Source organism: Brachyhypopomus gauderio, chromosome 9 (assembly GCF_052324685.1).
Source record: "Brachyhypopomus gauderio isolate BG-103 chromosome 9, BGAUD_0.2, whole genome shotgun sequence".
NCBI lineage: Eukaryota > Metazoa > Chordata > Actinopteri > Gymnotiformes > Hypopomidae > Brachyhypopomus > Brachyhypopomus gauderio.
The window spans coordinates 22,523,766-22,545,887 of NC_135219.1; the positions used below are offsets into that span (position 1 = coordinate 22,523,766).

A 22,122-nucleotide genomic window follows, 5' to 3' on the forward strand; every position below is an offset into this window, starting at 1 on the left:
AGCCCAGCCAGAACTGACGCCCCCTTTGAGTGGGTGTGGTTTTGCAGACCGGCCTCAGGGAGGACTTCAGCACAACACTAAGTGCTTGTGGGTTAAATTGAACATTTGTTCTTGCTTTTTGTGTTTGTTTTTGGGTCTTATGCGAGGGTAATTAAATGACAGTAATATTAGCTAAAGCACTTAAATCAACTCCAAACACTCAAATAATAAGAGAGATTTCCTTAAACCTCTCTTTAAACATTATCTGTAGAACCAGCCTGCGCACCACGGACTTGTGCTAACGGGCCACCCAATGGAGGATGGGTTCCCTTTTGAGTCTTGGTCCTCCCAAGGTTTCTTCCTAATCCCCACCACCATAGGGAGTTTTTCCTTGCCACTGTCGCCTTGGCTTGCTCATTAGGGATCTGGACCCATACGATTGTAAAGCTGCTTTGTGACGTGTTGTGAAAGCTATATAAATAAATTTGACTTTGACTATACAACAAAAATAACTTCTATGTTTAATTTACAGTAGAACTATAATCCACACACTTCTTTGATTGGTGTATTTTTAGGCACACTGAAACAGCATATATAATTTACTATAGCTATAAATTATTATACATCTAAGCATTCCTGCTTTTAACCTATTAATGGTGATTATGTGTATAATTTTATGCAATGTATGTTTTTTTTTTTATAGTTTGTCACTTGTACTACATCACTGTCCCACTAGTGGGCAGTATTTGACAGGGAGCTGTGTTGAGACCAGAGACCGTATGTATATATATATACATATACTCTCAGAGGGCCTAAAAATATTCTTAAAACATAAATATATATAATTTATCCAATTTTATTTAATCCACTTACAGTTTGACAATCGACATCTAAACAATTAGAAAAATATAAGCAAATACATTATTCACCCGTGTCAATCCAGAATTAGACAGATGATGTAATGTGAATTATGGTGATTTATTTATTTCTTTTTTCTCTAATCTTAAAATGATCCCTTTAAGGTCACGGGTCGGCAACCCGCGGCTCCGGAGCCGCATGCAGCTCTTTATCCCTCTGATGCAGCTCAGCTTTTGAATAGAATTAATGAGTATTTAATTAACGTATATTATTTTTGAGACTTTAAAAAATGTTCGGGTGGAATTTTACAAATGTCCGGTATTTACTTTCGCTTTGCTTGAGTGACATGTCATCGTCACTGAAATAAATTTCCAATTATTTTGCTTTTGTGGCTCCGAGTCAAAAAGGTTGCCGACCCCTGCTTTAGGTCATGCTAGTCTGTAAATATTGGCTGCAATGTTAAGGTACAGTGCAATATGATTAATTGTATAAAATGCTTTCACTTTTATATGTAAAATTGACACAACACAATACATTATGTATTTCTTAACTTTTACTGTATTTGTAAAAAAATTTAATGAATACAATAGTAATACAATTGACAGAATAAATTGAAATTGTTTTAATTGTTCATGAGTTCATGTCTTCATTATGATTTTCCATTGCTTGGTCATAGAGAGGTATTTTGGCATGTAAGTGTTAAAGAAAAACATGTCACACCTCCTTTTCACCTCTTCTAATACACTGCTATCTGCATACCAGTAATCAATAACTGGAACTGGATTTGCCAATAATAACAATGGCTCTCCTTCAATTTGTGTAGGCCTTGTGCCACTTTGAGGAATTTGCAGTCTACATAGCTTTGTGCATTTGGGCACTTAATTTCAACAAGCCCAAATGATGGACGCTCAAGTGTGTCATATACAAGTCCATCAGGTGATGCACCCAGCCAAGATGCATCTGGATGAATCACTAGCCCACACTTGGTCAAGTTCAAGTTTTTCAGAACTGCATAGTCCTTTAAGGCCCCTGTTTCCATTTCAAGTCCTCTCTTCATGTGTGCTGTTTGTCGTGTCCCTCGGATTATCCTTTCTGCCAGGCTTTCTGCAGCACCTGGACCTCTAACGTGGCTCACCTCTCTGAAATGTGAGGCAGTCACTCTTTCTCTCCTAAGTGAATGCCACTCAGGTGTAGCACTTTGGGATCTTGTTGCCTCCTCAATAAGGTGTGATTGTGACAAGGTCACAGAAAGTGAGCTTAGGTGTAGCTGTTCTTGGTGTGTTGGCACAAATGAATATTCAGGTGGGCTTAGATGGTAACATTCTAGTGGCAGACTCGGGAATGGGGGTGCATCCTCATGTATGACAACACTGTCAGATGGAGGTGGTGGTTGTTGATAGGACAGTACACTGCCAACTTGTACCTTCCCAAAAATGGAGTCCACAAGTGGCTTGTCAGGCGAGATGTTCATTGTGCAGATGAGTGGAAGAGAATCTGCTTTGATTCCAGCGTAGACTGGTCCATGATTGAGGGTGGCCGGGTGTGGGAGCTCACCGCTGTAGCCCTTGAAAAGTGTACTTCTGAAATAAAAGAAGAGTGAATAACATTTATTTTTACACATTGTAATCTGTTCACCAGCACAACTGATTGTGAATCACATATCACATGTCATCTGAAGTACAACGAGGCTAAATTAAATCTTGAAGAGAACAGGGTCTTATCAGATGATCAAAAGCATTCATTTTTTTTACCACACACTGTAATCTGCCTATTAAATTTGGTACTACATACCTAACTCCACTGGCTGTAGTAGCACCTGGTTTTGGCTTTAGGACAACCATGGCATCCACGGGTCCAGGCTTCACCCCCTATTAATTTAAAAGATGGTGTTAGTAAAGTGACTGTGATACATTAACTAACATTAAATAATGAAATAAGACAAACCATTGTTGGTGGTTTATGCCACTTCTGTTCTGTCTGTGTGCATGAAAGGACAGGAGGGATCGACAGACATGCCAGATTCAGAATAATGAGCAGTCTGGAAAAGCAATGCAACCAAGTGTTTGCAGATTCCGCAACTAGCAACACAAGAGCAGTTGCTCTTAATGAGCACAACTGGCATTGAATCACGTAATGTCATCTGAAATACACAAGAGGCAATATTTAATATCTTGAAAAGAAGACTTCAGCAATGTCAATAGGCGCAATATCTGTCCCATCATGTTGGTAGTGGTGAATGTCACTTGTCTATTGTCTCATGTAACGTTTGTGCTGTTTTGCATCACTCTTAAAACACTTGGCTATACTGTCTTTCTATTCTACAGTGTTGTGCATGGTTCAATCTACTAGTTCACTGAGCAACTATAAACTAAATATATTTTAGATTTAAACTTCATTTTCACTCCAGATGAAATGCTTACACATAGGAGTGAAACAGGCCTACTTATATTTATATTATTTTGTTGTTTCCACCACCAACAACAGAACAGTGCAGGTTTTACTTCAACTGCTTCTTGAAGAGTGTTATCAGAATATGTTAATAGGTGTAAGTGTTGCAGCCATATGTTAATAAAGAAGTTAAGATGAAAGATTTGAAAGACAGATTGACAGATTTTAGAAAATGCAGTTTGAAGAATAGCTGAGGTGGACTATATTCTGCTTTTGAGTCATAGAGGTAGATAACAATAGCTCGAACTGTAAAATAAACTCCCATTTGTTTACTATAGGCAAAATAGACTGCTAATGATTCCCACTCAGCTACTCTGCATTTGGCTACCATTGTAAGCTTTGAAAACCAATGCCTATGGTTATCACAGCTTACGTGAAGTAAGAGCAAGGATAAAAGATTGAACTTGTGTTGAACTCACTTTTGAACTTGTTCAACAGAACTTTGAACGTGACACTGAACAGAACTCGTGTCATTTTAACCAGTCCTACTCTCAGCTGGTGTGGCGTATCTGTTTTCTTCATAGATCTGTAGCAGTGAGCCCTCACTGTTATCTCGTTAGCCTTACTTTTGCCTGATACTTCCATCAGAAATACAAACATGTTTTAAAAAGGCATTTCTAGTACTAGGACAGGTTGGTTCGTTACTAAAAACAACATCACTTCATTAGACTGCCACCTCAGGCTAGCTAGCTAACTAGCGTCGGCCACTTACCTTCAAAATTGCAGAGGTAGGATGAAACGTAGAACTTGAAACCCTTTTCAAGTTGACTCTGTGTCGTTGTACTTGATGCTCTGACAATACGACGCACATCGTTGACGGTAAATTTCGGGAACTCCAACAGGCACCTTGTGAATTTAGACTCGGCCATGACATCGACACTTCCGCATACCAACCGGAAATACGGTACCATCCTGACACCAACGAGGAAGTGGTGCGTGCACCTAGGCCAATCAGGGCAAAACCAGTTTCAAATGACAGCAAAATTGACCAATCATATCTTCCCTCTTAGTGGGCGGGCTTAACTGTATGATAATTTCTGCCCGCTGTGGCGACGCTAGCTGTCGTTAGCGTTATTATTTATTTATTATTTACTTTTTTGTACATATGCTACTCAACTTGTTTAACTCTGATTCCTTGTATTACCACTTGTGCCTTGTTTTTGTTTGTAAGCGATTATTGTAAATAAAGGTAAAAAAACAAAAAGGTTATTGTAGCAGCCTGGCTGAGTTGGTGTTTTGGTTAGAAAAACAGGAAATTGTGATATCACGTGATACTCAACTTTGGAACGTTTGGTTTAGAATGTTTGGTTGGGAAGGTGGAATGTTTGGATTCAGTTTTGATGCTGAAAAGCTCAAAACAAGTCGCACGACATTTTGCTGAGAATTACAAACCTAAATAATCTAACAAATCTTTCTATTTTTTCTAGATCTTTCTCTCTTTCTATTCTTTCTATTTTTCAGGTGGAGAATGAGTTTTTACCCCAGGACAACTGACCAGCCAAGGCCTGGACAGGAACAGAACCACTTCAAAGACACACCAGGTTTTACCACTCATGGTGAGAAAAATACATTTTCATATACTGTACATCATTTTATACTTCTATGTAAGACAGTATATTAATTCTTATGAGTATGGATTTCCATAGGCTTATTCATAATAATAAAAAGTTAAATATACCCATTTATATAGTAGGTTTCTAAGGTTCAGAAAAATAACATGTATATTTATTCTACTGATGACTGTCAAGCTCTTTATTTCATGTGTACAGGATAATATAATTAATGGAGCATGGGTTATTTCTTTGATTTCTTTGACTCAGCACAATTTTCATAAATCCCACCATGTTACATATATGTATTAAAATTGTCCATGTGGCTATGGAAAAAGCAAATAAAAATATTTTTTTTTAAAAAGAAACAGATTTCTAACATGACATCACATTCTTAAGCATTCTCCCCACATTCTAATGACATCACATGGCACCATAGCCCTTGTTATAATCACTTGTTCATTGGGAAACACTTACAAGGCATTTGAGCCTCACTGGGAGGTGTGCTGGGTTTCACTTTACCTGCTGTGGGATTTTCAGGTGTGCCCTACAACCCCCAAGCGACAGTGATCCACACGGATCCCTGTGGACCAGCACCCTTCCCTCACAGAAGGACGGCGGGACCCTCAGATGTCGGCCATGTTAACATCCCTGTAGAAGGACCACTCCACACTGGTACTGTGTAACACTGAAGATTACATGCGTATTCAACAAACCAAATAATCATGCATGATGAAGTAGAAAAAAACATTTATTACATTTGTTTGTAAGGACTGGCAGAGGTGCAGAACCATCAGCTTTCTGCACATGACCTGACCAGTAAAACATCAGTTTTATCAGAAAATATGACATCACATATTCTTCAACATTGTAATGAATTCACATGGCACTGTAGCCCTGTGATATGTTTGGTGTAAAGTAGAGCACTTTAGAGTGGGCACCTTGACGACCCACATACAGTGTGGGTGTACTGTGACACTCTTTATCTGCTAGGCGGTTGTGTTTAGTCTAAGGTGATAATGCTTCGAATCATTGTTATACCAGCATAGTATAATACTGATAATACATGTATATGGATTACAGATGTCATTTTTCACTATTTTAGTACACCCCCAAACAATCTAAACAAAACATTGTCATGCTGCTTTGCTGGTTTCTGATACCTCATCTGGACTGTCTAGCAGTGTCAAGCAGAGGCGAGATGTGCTAGCCATGAGCAGAGCTAGGAGGTACTGTAGTTTGGCTCTTCAGTATCTACCAGTATCAGAATTAAAATAATTCTGAATTGTGCCAAAATAATTAAATTAGTGCTGTCAATTCCAGGTGCCGCGATTAAAAGTCCTCACCAGGATTTTGCTCTGGCTTCCTGGATTGTGTTGATTCCACTAATTTTACCTGAATTGCTAATTAGAAAATCTAGCAAGCTTGAGCAAAATCCTGGTGAGGACTTTTAATCGCGGCACCTGGAATTAACAGCACTAAATTAAATTGAATCAAATTGTATTGAAATGTAAGATTTCATGATGCAATGAACTAAAAGAATCATAACTAAGCTAAACTAAAACTGGGTCACACATATACTGAAGCTCTGATAAATGTCTTCCTGCTTCTGGGCTCACGGATGCCCTGCTTTCAGTTATTCAGTACTACTTCATTGTGCTGCCATTACATGAATTGTAGCAAGATGCATATGAGAAGTTGCCGTTCTCGGTCCATCTTGCTTGAATCATATTTCAGTGGCACTTTCAGATAAAGAAACATATGCAACGTAGTACTAAGGCACTGAGAAATGTTATGGTGAGGTAATTTCTGCTAATGTCCTTATTCACCCATGCAGGTGAAGTTGGCTCCAGCAGGTGTTCTAAACTGCCTGTGCTCACTTCACGCACGAGAGTGACCAGGTCAGGACTGATGAGGCCTTCTCCGCCCACCATCACAATGTTGCCTCCACTCCCCAAACCTGCTGGCCGAGAGCCACTCCATGCCTTCAGGCCTGCCAAAGGTGAGCTCACTCTTTTGCTCTCCTGGAAATGGCATCCAAACCATTTGTTGCAGCAACTACAACAAAAAAAGTAAAAAAAAAAAAAAAGTATTAAAAAAGCAAAAACTGCTTTGAAAGCCCTATAGGGGAGACCGGGTATGGTTGTAACATGGGGAGAGTTGTAACACCATCAGTTCCACTGATCACGGATAAGATAGGAGTCATATGATCATTTCAGTATTTACCCAATTCCTCCCTGATCCCACATGGTGAATATCAAGGCTGTAAACAGGCACATGCCGATTCCATCGAGAAAAAACTGAATGTATTTCATGTTCCATTCTTTACTTTAGCTGTGATATGTTTGGTGTAGAGTAGAGCACTTTAGAGTGGGCACCTTGACAGCCCACATACAGTGACACTCGTTATCTGCTAGGCGGTTGTGTTTAGTCTAAGGCAGGGGTCTCCAACCTTTTTGAGACTGGGAGCTACTTCTTGGATACAAATTATTGCGGAGGGTTACCAGATTAGAACGCATCAATCGAACGAAAAGTTGGTTGGGGGGGGGGGGGGGGTGGCGAGGCGAACGAAAGTTGCGTGTAATAATAATAGTAGCAAAAACATGACGTGGCGACTCATGACGTGGGTGACCCCTGGTTTATTCAATATTGACGGCAGCCTAACTTTTTGATTGACAGCTAATTGAGCAATAGCAAACGAGAGAGAGTGTGTTATAGTGAATATATGTACATGCCGTTACTTGACAACGCGTTCGCGGAGTGATACAGAGAACGAGAATACCGTGCTGTTATCACACATATCTGCAGGGTTAGAACACTTCTCAACCAGTCGGATTGTGAACTAACTGTTGTATAATTGGCGAATAATCATTTAGTGTTAGAAGGGGAGGGACAACTGTGAATTTTGATTGGACATGAATTTAAGTAGATTTCTCGATGGGACCAATTAGGTTTACAAATTTATATGTAATTCATTGGCCCTTTGGCGAGCTATTCGGAAAGGGGTGGCGAGCTACTGGTAGCTCGCGAGCGACGTGTTGGAGACCCCTGGTCTAAGGTTATAATGCTTCGAATCATTGTTATACCAGCATAGTATAATACTGATAATACATGTATATGGATTACAGATGACATTTATCACTATTTTAGTACACCCCCAAACAATATAAACAAAACATTGTCATGCTGCTTTGCTGGCTTCTGATACCTCATCTGGACTGCTGCCAAAGCATATATCTATTAATCTTTGTAATCTATGTAACATGGCTTCTTTAAGTATTGGGTATCACCTGGCCAGCGTTAAGCAGTGGTATGCAGCAGCAGTCTGTGTGATATAAGGAGTTTGTGCTTTGTACCTACTTCTGTTGGCAAGGACAATGTGAGCTTACAAGCAAGACTAGACTTGAATGTTTTATTGCAGTCAGTTGATTGTGCCAGCACCCTACTCCCCAGAATGCCAATCCCACATGCCAAAATATCCATTATCATAATCTATTATTATTTAAAATGCAGTATGATCTGCAGGTCTTAATTTCATATGCTGGTCTGAAGATTGAACGTGTCCTCTACAGTTCTGTCTGTGTTTCATGTCCAGGTTCAGTGGAGCCTCCCCAGCTCCACTCTCCAGGGTGGAGGAGAGAGAGAGTGGGGAGACTTCACGGGAGCAGCAGACATCTTCAACCCTTGCTCCCAGACATCTTCGAAGCAGCTAACCCCAGTGATGCTGGTAGAGGTGACTTATTGATGTTGGCTTTACTTTATATGTCATTGAAATACCTGTACAAAATGTAGAATTTATAATGTTGCATCATTTGTTTTGTGTTAAAATATTGCTAAATACGATATTTGGGAACAAGGAGATCAGTTAGTCAGAAACTTCACTCAGGTGTCAAGTGAGCGGAGCTAAACTCATGAGCATGGATGCCCTTTCCCACGCAGGTTTGCCCAAATCCAGCCGCTTGCTACCTGGGAACCCCCCCGGGTATTTCCTACTGCCCTCCTACCCTCTGGCCACTCTTCCGGGAGTGCAGCGAGATACAAGCCCTCGGCGCAGAGACCCGGGCCCGTGGAGGGACAGTACTGGTGAGTGCATGGCTACGTTGCTAAGAACGTGCTAGGCACACACAGTGAGGCATGGCTGGTTATTTGGGTGCCCGCTTAAGTTAAGTTGGTCTTGCACTAAGCTTGTCTTGCACTTGTTCCCACGTCAGTGGTAAATTGATGAGCAGATCTAATTTTGTGGTCATATATTCTATATGAATTTAATTTTAACCAACAAATGTGCATATACGTAGATCATTTATAGTCACCACTTGTCAAATGTACAAAATACTTAAATTCAAATTTGATGATCTTCATCTGACATGGTTTCACTCAGTAATGGAACAGTGTCTAGCAGAGGCGAGATGTGCTAGCCATTAGCAGAGCTAGGCTAATGTATCTACCAGTATCAGAATTAAAATAATTCTGAATTGTGCCAAAATAATTAAATTGAATCAAATTGTATTGAAATGTAAGATTTCATGATGCAATAAACTAAAAGAATCACAACTAAGCTAAACTAAAACTGGGTCACACATATACTGAAGCTCTGATAAATGTTTTCCTGCTTCTGGGCTCACGGATGCCCTGCTTTCAGTTATTCAGTACTACTTCATTGTGCTGCCATTACATGAATTGTAGCAAGATGCATATGAGAAGTTGCCGTTCTCGGTCCATCTTGCTTGAATCATATTTCAGTGGTACTTTCAGATAAAGAAACATATGCAACGTAGTACTAAGGCACTGAGAAATGTTATGGTGAGGTAATTTCTGCTAATGTCCTTATTCACCCATGCAGGTGAAGTTGGCTCCAGCAGGTGTTCTAAACTGCCTGTGCTCACTTCACGCACGAGAGGGACCTCGTCAGGACTGATGAGACCTTCTCCGCCCACCTCCCCAGTGGAAGCCCTGCAGGAGGAGAAGCCTGGCAGGAACCTCCACCTGGACCTCGCCCTCATACATGACCCAGATGAGGAGCCAGTGGACAAGGAGGAGGTCAGTAGGAACATATATCATGTTGTACATAGTTGGAGTATCTCAGTCTCAGATGCATTAGTTTAACTAGTAAGTAAGTAAGTTTATTTATAAAGCACATTTTTTATGACGGAGTCAACCAAAGTGCTGTATAGAGGCTAAAAAGTACAATATATGCCCAACTCATAAAAAAAACATGTAGAATTTTACATAGCATAAAACATTTAAAATACATACAAATACACCAACTGATTACACCAACTGATACAACATAACTGATAGATTTCTTTGGTTGCTGCCTGCAAATGTTACTCAAGTGTTGTACTTTCTGGATTTTAATGCATAAACACAGCATTGGTCCTAATATAAGCTGACAAACCTAACGTCTACATAATAAAGGCCCTGTAGCATCCCAGTATTAAATCTGACCATGCATGCGATATGCTTTGCTTAGGTGTCCAAATATGATGAGATGATGTTTCCTTCTGCTGATGCTACATTTGCGTTTATCTCAGTTGTTAAGGATATCAACATAGTCCTAGCACTATGAGAGGGAGCATTGTCTGGTTGAGAGTATCCATCTCCCTTTGGGTATATGGTGGCTGTGAATAAATAAATGAACCTAGTTAAGATATGAAGAGTTTGGTTCCAAAATGCTATATCCATTTTGATCAATTTGAGTAAAAATGTGTTTTCTTTAAGTGGTAGGCTGAAAACCACAGTTTTTTGTTTCAAACTATCAAATACCATACTAAGGTTAAAAAAACTCAAACGAATTAAATCAAGATTTTAATATTTAAAGATTTATTTTTAAAAAACAATTCATTTTTTCACAAAACGCAATAAATCCATGCCATGTTTTTTTCAAAATGTCTTATATATCCTTTGTCATTAATAGAATTTTTTTTTGACTGAAAATGTGCAAAATACAATAATAAATAACTGTAAATTATACATCTTAATATAATAGTTTGACCATTGGGCCTAAAAACACAAATTCATATAATATATAAATTTATATTATTATAATATAATAACCCCGCTCCTAGCTTGGTTATGAACAACCCCCAGCAAACAGTGTTTGTACATGAGTCACAGAGCTAAATCTTTTCCACGTTTGATAATTTTGCGAGCTAAATGTGCGCACTTTAGCCAGTGCATTTCGCGGCGATGTAACGATTCTCGGTTAGGGGCTGGATAGTATTGTTGTATGTACTTGTACTTGACGGATATAGTGGGTATGGGCAGTTGCACTTGGGCTGACAGACTCTTTATTTTTCAGATGATGAACTCCCTGCGCCTCTTGCGTAAAAGAGTGGCTAAGAAGCGGGCTAAGGTGAATGCGAGTGGCAGAGAAGCAATGTTGCCTCCACTCACCAAACCTGCTGGCCGAGAGCCACTCCGTGCCTTCAGGCCTGCCAAAGGTGAGCTCACTCTTTTGCTCTCCTGGAAATGGCATCCAAACCATTTGTTGCAGCAACAACAACAAAAAAAGTAAAAGAAAAAAGTATTAAAAAAGTAAAAACTGCTTTGAAAGCCCTATACTACAAACAAAAAGCCCCTGCTGATCCTCTTGTACATTGCTATACCTGCACCCATTAACATTGTTTTTCTGCACCATGAAGAAACCACTATGAAACCAGAAGTTATATTTGAGATTTTTGATAGAGTATGTGTTAATATGTATTGTGCTTTTCAGGATCTCAAGTGCAAAGCACCAGGGCGTCCCCTGCTGACGACATATCTGAAGGAGTAATTGGCAGAGGTTGGAATTGGTTTGCTGTTAACACTGCATTACACAACACAATGTTTTAAATCTAGTTCTCCATGTTGAATAATGTTTTGCTGTCTTCAGGCTGATTTGAACCAAAGTTGAGCTGATAGCCCTAAAAGTCCTAGTCAGTTTGTTTGGGTACTTCTGGTAAAGTGTGAGTGTGAGTGTCTTTTGTTTTATGGTGTCTGGTAGTTGAGTGCCTGTCATGCATTTATAGCAGTTAACACTTATTGGGACACTTGTAAAGCTGCATGGGGCAACAACTGTTGTAAAAAGCGCTATATAAATACATTTTGATTGATTGATTGATTGGTATTCCTCTCTAGATGAACTCAAACCAGGAACTCCCCGGAAGGATCCCTACTCGCAGCAGACTTTACGGCCCTTCTCCAAACCAGACCTCGCTCTCGCTCAGAGCTTCAGTCTGCTTAGTTCTGATGACTGGTAAGTCACACCTGCAAAATTCTGAAGCATTTGGCTAGGGCAGGTTAAACAGCAAGTCATTTATGGTGTTCTGCATATATGGTAAGTATGCATGTATTTAGTGAAGTTTTTTCCTCTTTGTCCCTTTTCTTGTAGCATTTTTTCTTGCAGTAGCCGATGGTTACAGTGTGTGTCTATGTCCAATATCTTTATACAGGGAGAAGAAAATTGAAGGGTTGATGTTAATCCGTAGATTGGCTCAGCATCACTCTGATGTGCTTGGCAGCAGGCGTCATGATGTCTGCATTGTTCTTATTCAAGAGGTAAGCCACTAGATTTGCTGACTGTGTATCGGTCTGAATTCTAAAATTGGCAGACACCATGAGCATGTACATATTACAGGTGATGTTGCTGACAAAGTCAAGTCAGAGTTAGCATAGCACTTTGAAATTCCTTTTTTATAAAAACATTTCTCATCTAATTGAAATTCAGATGGCATAGCTAACTGTAATTAGTGATTAAGGTATTTCCGCCTACATAACACATTGCAGTGGTGGATTATACTTATTACGATGGCGGTGGCAGTGTTGGATGTGGCTGAAACGAGCTGGAACGTCGTCTTTCCTGCAGGTGCTGCACCTGCGCTCTGCCGTGTCCCGCATGGCGGTGGTGTCCTTGAGGGAGTTGTACTCCAGCCTGCAGAAAGGGATGGACCAGGAAGTGGAGGCTACAGCTAAGGTCCTCCTCCACAAAGCAGCGGAGTCCAATGCCTTCATCAGGCAGGACGTGGACACAGCTCTGGACAGCATGGTGCAGAACTGCACCCCCATTCGGAGCATGAACGCCCTTCTCGCTGGAGGACTCTGGTCAGTTAGCCTGCAGTGAGCTTTAAACTGAGGCTTTCAGATAATTTTTACTTCTCCATTGTTCTTTCAAAATATTGCCCTGGCCTATATCAATCAGGGTGGCCGCGGGTCCTTAAAAAGTCTTAAATGGTATTAAGTTTAATTTTTGTCAAATAAGGCCTTGAAAAGTCTTATTTTGTCTTAAATTTTCAACCAAAATATCTTAAAATTGCGGAGCTAAATTTAGGGAGGAATAATTCCGTCAGCCATGTGTTGAAATTCGGGGGCGGATATCGGTAGATTCCAAATAAAATTAAATAAAATTCCAAATAAAATTAAAGCCAACTCGCAAGATCATACACGTTAAAATAAAGCACAAAAACTAATAATCAGTTAGTTTTTGTGCTTTATTTTAACGTGTATGTTCTTGCGAGTTGGTTTTAATTTTATTTGGAAAACAGTATTAAAAAGTCTTAAAATGTCTAAATTTTCACTTGGTCAAACCTGTAGACACCCTGTCAATATTTTTAGTTATTTATCCTCTTGTTTATTCTTTTTATTGTGTTCCATCTCCGCTCTTCTGATCCAAACTGCCCTTCACACCACTTAAAGAATAGGCTAGTTAGCTAGCTCACAGAGGACATGCAAACATTTTCTGTTTAAAAAATACAGATGTACACTAACTGGTGCAAACTAAGCCATCAAATAGAATATGATCATTTGGTTGTGCACTTAGATCATACATAAGGGTATTAAGTTTCTTTTTAGAAGCTAAAAGTTGTACTGTATACATTGATTGGATGGATTAATAGTTATTACCTTCTTTTTTTTGAATGCCCTAATTTCTTTCCTTCTGTTTTCCTCAAAAGTCATCTGAATGCTGCAGTAAGAAAGTGTGCTGCTCGGCACTTGGCTACTTTGGTAGAGAAGATTGGTGCAGAGCGAATTATTCCTGCAGTCTCCAAGTTGGCACAGGACTCTTCCCAAGAAACCAGGTTAGTACTGGGATCAGAACGAGGATTCTACAAGGCTTATTCAGTTTCCCAGATAGTAATAAATGGTCGGTGTGCTGTGAGTTACGGGTCTCTCACTCACGGTTCTCTCCTGTTTTGGGGTCTGTTCTTCGTCTCAGGCGCTTGGGCCGGCGTATGCTGCTGTTCCTGTCCTCCCACCATGACTTTGATAAGATGGTGGAAAAGTACATCCCTGCCAAAGACCTGGCAACCATCAGGGACACTGTCCACACTCTGAAATCCAAGGTAGCGATTCATGTTTGGATACATGATGAGGATTTTTTATCCCATTCAGCCACTATGCCCCATGTTTACTCACTAAACAAAGCTTATTCACAAAACTTTTAGGTGAAACAGACTGCAATAAAAAAAAACCATCTAAACTGTGATGGTAGACATATATTGTAAACAAATAATAAAGTACAGGGCAGTGCGTGGCACCACACATTGTATTTACAGTAAGGCATGCACAGTGTAGTCCCAGACCCAGTAGTTAAAGGACAGAGCATAGTTCAAAATGAACCGGCTTGAAACCTTTGGGATAGAATCAAAGTATGAAGCAATATGTGGACTTCAATATCATCACTCCATGTTTTGTGGTGATTTGTACGTGTGTATTCCCAGGAGAGGACAAAGGTGTCTAGGATTCCAAGATACAAGATGTGTCTCCCTCGTCTGGAGCAGCAAGAAGCTCCAGCCGCACAGGTGGAGCATCAGAACACGCAGCGAATGAAGCGCAGCCTTAGACACACGGTGAGGGACGTGAGCCCAGACGACGCGGCACCTCTGAAAGGTAACGGCTGACTTCGGCGAACGCTCCCCTCCTGTTTCCTGAGAACCTTACATTACCGCTTACCCGTGAACCTCTTTCCCATCAGACCTGCAGCTGAACAGTAGTCTTCCAGCACAGACTAAGACCGGTGTCATCCTGGATGATTTGCCCTCAAGCTCCAGAAACGCACGCACCCCCAGAAGTCCCGTCAAAAGTTTGAGTCCTCCGCTTCATCCCAGCCCCCCCACGGCTGTCCCTACTAAAAACATGCTGCCACGACGCAGACGAGGTACCAGACTGATCAGAGCACGTCCGTCCCTTTCAAACAGTTCTGATGAGTGTTGCCTGCTCTTCAGCACTTCATGTGTGATCACTGCACTTGCATGTAAATTGCTTTGCTGTTAACACTGCATTACACAACAATGTTTTAAATCTAGTTCACCACATTGAATAATGTTTTGCTGTCAGCCTTCAAGCTGATTTGACCAAAGTTGAGCTGGTAGCCCTAAAAGTCCCAGTCAGTTTGTTTGGGTTCTGGTATTCCTCTCTAGATGAACTCAAACCAGGACCTCCCAGGAAGGATCCCCACGAGCAGCAGACTTTACGGCCCTTCTCCGATCCAGACCTCGCTCTCGCTCAGAGCTTCAGTCTGCTTAGCTCTGATGACTGGTAAGTCACACCTGCAAAATTCTGAAGCATTTGGCTAGGGCAGGTTAAACAGCAAGTCATTTATGGTGTTCTGCATATATGGTAAGTATGCATGTATTTAGTGAAGTTTTTTCCTCTTTGTCCATTTTCTTGTAGCATTTTTTTCTTTCAGTATCCGATGGTTACAGTGTGTGTCTATGTTCAATATCTTCATACAGGGAGAAGAAAATTGAAGGGTTGATGTTAATCCGTAGATTGGCTCAGCATCACTCTGATGTGCTTGGCAGCAGGCGTCATGATGTCTGCATTGTTCTTATTCAAGAGGTAAGCCACTAGATTTGCTGACTGTGTATCGGTCTGAATTCTAAAATTGGCAGACACCATCAGCATGTACATATTACAGGTGATGTTGCTGACAAAGTCAAGTCAGCGTTAGCAAAGTACTTTGAAATTCATTTTTTATAAAAACATTTCTCATCTAATTGAAATTCAGATGGCATATCTAACTGTAATTAGTGATTAAGGTATTTCCGCCTACATAACACATTGCAGTGGAGGATTATACTTATTACGATGGCGGTGGCAGTGTTGGATGTGACTGAAACGAGCTGGAACGTCGTCTTTCCTGCAGGTGCAGAACCTGCGCTCTGCCGTGTCCCGCATGGCGGTGGTGTCCTTGAGGGAGTTGTACTCCAGCCTGCAGAAAGGGATGGACCAGGAAGTGGAGGCTACAGCTAAGGTCCTCCTTCACAAAGCAGCGGAGTCCAATGCCTTCATCAGGCAGGACGTGGACACAGCTCTGGACAGCATGGTGCAGAACTGCACCCCCATTCGGAGCATGAACGCCCTTCTCGCTGGAGGACTCTGGTCAGTTAGCCTGCAGTGAGCTTTAAACTGTGGCTTTCAGATAGCAACAACAGTCACAAGAAGCTAACAAAGCACTGATTTTGGCTGCTGTTTTTACTTTTCCATTGTTATTTCAAAATATTGCCCTGGCCTATATCAATATTTTTAGTTATTTATCCTGTTAAATATTATTTTTATTGCATTCCACCTCCTCTCTTCTGATCCAAACTGCCCTTCACACCGCTTAAAGAATAGGCTAGTTAGCTAGCTTACAGAGGACATGCAAACATTTTCTGTTTAAAAAATACAGATGTACACTCACTGGTGCAAACTAAGCCATCGAATAGAATATGATAATTTGATTGTGCACTTAGATCATACATATGGGTATTAAGTTTCTTTATAGAAGCTAAAAGTTGTAGGCCTACTGTATTCATTGATTGGATGGATTAATAGTTATTACCTTCTTTTTTTGAATGCCCTAATTTTTTTCCTTCTGTTTTCCTCAAAAGTCATCTGAATGCTGCAGTAAGAAAGTGTACTGCTCTGCACTTGGCTACTTTGGTAGAGAAGATTGGCGCTGGCCGCTTATTGTCTGGGGCGAAAGACGTCATAGCGAGAATTATCCCTGCAGTCTCCAAGTTGGCACAGGACGCTTCCCAAGAAACCAGGTTAGTACTGGGATCAGAACGAGAATTCTACAAAGCTTATTCAGTTTCCCAGATACTAATCTTTTGCTGATTCTTTTAGTCTCCTAGTCTGATACTCTGAAGTCAGCAAATGCTGCTAAATTGTAGAGTAATAGAAGCACTATCATGTTTTCTACACACAGACGGCCTTGTAAAATTGTGACCTGGTAAGATAAATGGTCGGTGTGCTGTGAGTTACGGGTCTCTCACTCACGGTTCTCTCCTGTTTTGGGGTCTGTTCTTTGTCTCAGGCGCTTGGGCCGGCGTATGCTGCTGTTCCTGTCCTCCCACCATGACTTTGATAAGATGGTGGAAAAGTGCATCCCTGCCAAAGACCTGGCAACCATCAGGAACACTGTCCTCACTCTGAAATCCAAGGTAGCGATTCATGTTTGGATACATGATGAGGATTTTTTTTTTATGCCATTCAGCCACTATGCCCCATGTTTACTCACTAAACAAAGCTTATTCACAAAACTTTTAGGTGAAACAGACTGCAATAAAAAAACCATCTAAACTGTGATGGTAGACATATATTAGGGTGCCCGCCAAACCAATGTAAAAAATTAAAGTTGGCAATTTTGACTGTGGTACCCTCCCAAATTGTAGTGCCAGCTTTGTTTATAAACACTGCAAAGTTTCAGAGCTGTAGGTTAATATTTACTGGTGGCTCAACATGAATAAAGTTGATACTATATGGCGAAGACACTTATGGTACCTGAGTGAAGAATTAATCGCTCTTGCATTCTTTGATGGTGTGAACAGCAACATCAAAAGAAATATGATTACTGCCCTTCAGAAAGCCGGCTCTGATGAAACTAAGCCACCAAAACGGATCGAGATTGAACCTGGTGTCATTCCTGAAAAGGAACTCCAAGACTTTGGCACAAACAGAACAATATCATTCTTTCACACTCTTGGGTTGAATGCAGACTTCCTTACACAAGCAGATCCTGACACTTGGCAGAAATGTGACGACTTTCTACAAGCAAAGAAATATGTTGACAGTTTGGCCGTGGTAAATGATTGAGCAGAGCGAGCAGTAAAACTGATGCAGGACTTCAACACTTCCAATTACAACAAATGAAGATCAGAAACAGTATCTTCTGCAGGCAGTCTTGAGCCACAGAGCCAGATATCCCGTCGCCAGGAAATCATTGTTTGCAGAGCCTGGCAGTGTTGCAGATGACATTCAGCACTAGCAGTAGCAGCACAGCATCGCAGACTGCGTGAATTTTATAATTCTTTGGACTGGCTGTAGCATAAACTTAGTTAAAGCAGTTGTGAATTCACTTTAAAATAATACAATTTGAGTTGTGATTATATATGATAGTGCATTAATAATTTGACATTGGTTGATGAGACATAAAGTAAACATTAACTGCCCAGCACTAGCGGCTATCGTATATTAACCAATGTGTTAACTTTATACACATTGAGCCACCTTTAAATATTCAATAAAAATTTTGAAAAAATTACAGTGATTTACTATCATGCCATATAACAAACTGAGAGGGTACCACATGTGAAATTCAGAAGTTCGTTTTTGGCGGGCACCCTAACATATATTGTAAACAAATAATAAAGTACAGGGCAGTGCGTGGCACCACACAGTGTATTTACAGTAAGGCATGCACAGTGTAGTCCCAGACCCAGTAGTTAAAGGACAGAGCATGGTTCAAAATGAACCGGCTTGAAACCTTTGGGATAGAATCAAAGTATGAAGCAATATGTGGACTTCAATATCATCACTCCATGTTTTGTGGTGATTCGTACGTGTGTATTCCCAGGAGAGGACAAAGGTGTCTAGGAATGCGAAGATATAAGATGCGTCAGCCTCGTCTGGAGCAGCAAGAAGCTCCAGCCGCACAGGTGGAGCGTCAGAACACGCAACGAATGAAGCGTAGCCTTAGGCACACGGTCAGGGACGTGAGCCCAGACGACGCGGCACCTCTGAAAGGTAACGGCTGATTTCAGCGAACGCTCCCCTCTTGTATCTTGAGAACCTTACCGTACCGCTTACCCGTGAACTCTATCCCAGCTGTGGAGTCATGCGTACCTCCTCCTCAGTTTGCCAGCAGGTGAATATTTAAACAGTTAATCAAAACAACAACAACAAAAAAGTGCATCCTGATTGGAACTGCTTTGATGTTTGCAATTTTTGATGGTGTTGATGTTGGTTTAATTTGATTGCAGCCATTTTCTGTTTGGACACTATAACCCAATCCTTGTGTTTTCTCTCTTGTGTGTGTTCAGCAAAGACAGCAGCAGAGCACACATCCACAGCATTGCAGACAAGACAGAGTACGTCAAGCATCTCAAGGCCCTGCTGGGTTCAAAAGACTTCAGCGAGCCCATCAAGGGCATTGATCAGCTGGTGGCCCACTGCGAGGACAACCCATATATGGTCGTGGGCAACATGTTCCTGGTAACACATTTGAACTGAATAGATTTTTAATGTTTTCAGTAGCTTTCAGAAGTGATCTGTATGGGGGGTCATACGTTGGAGAACATTAAATGCTGGCACATCTGAAGAAATGTCAAAAGCTTAGATGCTTCAGAGTAGAAAATATTACAACAATCAGTTTTAACTATTACAGTGGAGGGCAGTCGTGTCCATTGTTAGTGTGAGCTTGTTTTACAATGTATGTGAAGATTTCACCCAAGCGTATCCTTGAAATTGCATTAAACCAAAGAATCCAAGTGAATGACTTATGAAAAAATCAGTCGGTTGAAATGAAAGGGCTTGAAATCAAATCAGCTCCAGGGCTTAACGGCACTGATATGGTGAGTGCCTGATGAATGCATGGGCGGCTTGCTCTATACCTCTCTTCCTCTGCTACAGGTATTTGATGCTTTCAAAGCACGACTGCAAGGTTAACCTCTATGCCTTGGAGGCCTTACAGAAGATAATCACACTGCTCAGAGACAACCTGGTCCAAGTGGTCTACATCTTAGTCCCAGCTATAGTGGACAATCACCTCAACTCCAAGAATAACGCCATCTACATGGCAACAACTGATAACAACAACAGTTGCCATTCAAGCTCTCATCAATAACCTTGGTGGGTTCTTTTCTCTCTTTACAAAACATCTTGAAGGACACATGCCACTGGGCTTTAGAAAAACAACAACAACAATGATTGTGTTCTGTTTTACCTTTGTATCTTTTGATGAAAGGTTGCTAGGTTGGGAAAAAGGTTCACACAAATCAGTAAAAGAATGTTCTTGCTCTTTGGCTAGATGTTTGTGGTGCAGATCAAATGAAAATCTCCTTTCATATTAAGGCACAGTCCAATATAAAGAAAAAATATTTCTGTAAGACTGACAGGAGATCTTGCATTATCTGACAGCAGATAGTTAAATAATGGAGTTTACAGTGGATGTGCTTAGGCTCTTTTGTTCAATATACAGTGTCTAATCTTTTGTGGTTGTGTATACAGAAATATTCTACAAATTCAAATACATTTATCAAAAAACAATTCTTTCAGAAAGTAATTCCACTGATATGCTAAGAGATGCCAGAGATAAAAAAAAGATAAAAGATTTACCAGAAATACTTTAATTCCTATATTAATTAATAATATTTATAATATTGATAATAATCATTCCAGAGAGTTACCATAGTTACCAAATACTGTCACTTTAGTTTAATTAAATCTTTCTAGGTTAAAAAAATGCTTCTGTAATAACCCAGTGCTGTCCAGGGTTGATTTATTTATCTTTGTTCCTTTTAAATGTTCTTTTTATAGAGCTGGTTAGGGAACTCTACCCCTGCAAGCCACAACTGGTTGAGCAGAAGGTGCTTCCTCTGCTCTGGTACCTCCTGGGGACCTCCAGCAACAGTGGTACGGTCCACGGGAGGGGTGGAAGCGTGAGAGGGGCCACTGTCCACCTATGCCAAGCCCTTCATGCCCACATGGGTCCGGCGCTGCTGGACTGTGCTGCTTCCCAACCTTCCAATATCCGCAAGAGCCTAAGAGAGTTTGTGAAGAACCTCCCGATCAACTGAGAGCTGCAAGCCAGACCTCCAGACCAAAATAAAGCCCAACATGGATTCTACTTGAAGATGGAGATGTTTGTGTATTTCTTACTGTGCCTGCACTTTAAATGAAAGAGAGAGGAAGAAAGTCAAACGTTTTTAACATTTTGAATTAGCAGAAAGCTAAATCCTTAAACTCAGAAGTCCTTTTAAATAAGGAGCACAGATTTTAGCGAATCACATCAGGTTTAACATGCCTAGGAGCTCTGCTCTTTTTGCATTTTGAAATACTAACACTTATCATGATAACTGTTGTCATGGTGACTATAGATATATATTGTTCTATGATTGTTATTTTCTGTTGACATATCCTGAGGTAACTGTGCAGAATGTAATTTATCACATGCACAAGGAACAAGGATCTATAGTCTTTTTGTTGTTTGGTATGTGTAATGTGACTTTTCAATGAGGAGTCTTAAAAAATGAAAAAGCTACGACTCACAAAATTACTTTTGTATTCTATAGCCAGGGCTTAATTTGAGCCGGATCCTGCCGGAACAGGATCCAGGAACTCTCATTTTGAAGGGTGCGTTCTGGGAACTGTCTGCCTTGATCCAGTAACTTTCAAGCCTACTAATTATAAGTTATGAAGAAATCTGTATGCACTTCTGCACTTAAACACTTATAAAACACATGTAAATAATTTAAAAGTAATTTATATATACAAATTGGCTTGTTATTTTAACATTTGTGTGCCTAAGCGTTTTGTGATCCGGTGACATTGTAATTTTGTTTTGCGATCCGGTGACATTGTTGGCCTCTGACCCCTTGTCTCATGCCGCTGTTTGCGTTCTGGCATCGTTTGATTTTCAAAGTAAGCACTGTGTATAGCTAATAAGTGTAATGGCACAGTATTAACTTAACTCATTCTAACTGTCAATAAAAGCTTGTTACTCATATGATTGCAATTATATTTCTGTATGTGCTAAAAACAATTGACAAACACCTATAAAAACCAGAGGGCAGCAGATCATGTGAAAATATAATATTTGTGTCATTCTCAAAACTTTTGGCCATGACTGTAGACCAGGATAATGACTAGGCCTGTGTTGAAAAAATCGATTTTCCGATTCAGAATCGATTCGCATATGATGATCTGATTATCGATTCGTACGTCCAAAGATCGATTTTTTAGTGAACTTTTACCCCCGCCTCGTCACTGAATTCACGCAGGCGTGCTCGGTCTAACTAACTGTAAAACAACATGGCGACGGACAGTG

The 22,122-nt window shown here is 40.5% G+C and overlaps 3 protein-coding genes and 1 long non-coding RNA gene across 8 annotated transcripts; 3 read left to right on the plus strand and 1 right to left on the minus strand.

Moving 5' to 3' along the window:
• Positions 1-1,143: 1,143 nt before the first annotated feature.
• LOC143522555 (uncharacterized) lies at positions 1,144-6,819 on the minus strand. 5 transcript variants are annotated; one of them, XM_077016259.1, is made up of 7 exons: positions 6,665-6,819; positions 5,358-5,486; positions 3,998-4,227; positions 3,705-3,863; positions 2,782-2,875; positions 2,629-2,705; positions 1,144-2,417 (listed from the first exon to the last, which is right to left on the minus strand). In XM_077016259.1, the coding sequence occupies exons 5-7, from the start codon at positions 2,782-2,784 to the stop codon at positions 1,574-1,576; spliced, it is 924 nt and encodes a 307-aa protein (XP_076872374.1). In that variant the 5' UTR covers positions 2,785-2,875; positions 3,705-3,863; positions 3,998-4,227; positions 5,358-5,486; positions 6,665-6,819; the 3' UTR covers positions 1,144-1,573. The 5 variants fall into 5 exon arrangements, with proteins under 5 accessions (XP_076872374.1, XP_076872373.1, XP_076872370.1 ...); XM_077016258.1 differs by lacking the exon at positions 3,705-3,863 and having other exon boundaries at positions 6,665-6,817; XM_077016255.1 differs by lacking the exons at positions 2,782-2,875; positions 3,705-3,863 and having other exon boundaries at positions 6,665-6,816.
• LOC143522382 (uncharacterized) lies at positions 4,590-11,607 on the plus strand. The gene is made up of 8 exons (XM_077016115.1): positions 4,590-4,841; positions 5,376-5,510; positions 6,673-6,837; positions 8,431-8,568; positions 8,775-8,918; positions 9,778-9,872; positions 11,134-11,187; positions 11,551-11,607. The coding sequence occupies exons 1-8, from the start codon at positions 4,754-4,756 to the stop codon at positions 11,605-11,607; spliced, it is 876 nt and encodes a 291-aa protein (XP_076872230.1). The 5' UTR covers positions 4,590-4,753.
• A 1,032-nt stretch (positions 11,608-12,639) lies between these two features.
• LOC143522384 (TOG array regulator of axonemal microtubules protein 1-like) lies at positions 12,640-14,796 on the plus strand. The gene is made up of 4 exons (XM_077016116.1): positions 12,640-12,914; positions 13,763-13,888; positions 14,026-14,152; positions 14,785-14,796. The coding sequence occupies exons 1-4, from the start codon at positions 12,640-12,642 to the stop codon at positions 14,794-14,796; spliced, it is 540 nt and encodes a 179-aa protein (XP_076872231.1).
• Positions 14,797-18,764: 3,968 nt separating this feature from the next.
• Positions 18,765-20,810, plus strand: LOC143522558 (uncharacterized). Its single transcript, XR_013133053.1, has 4 exons — positions 18,765-18,821; positions 19,118-19,289; positions 19,707-19,925; positions 20,613-20,810. It is a non-coding gene; the product is annotated as an uncharacterized LOC143522558 (long non-coding RNA).
• Positions 20,811-22,122: the final 1,312 nt, after the last annotated feature.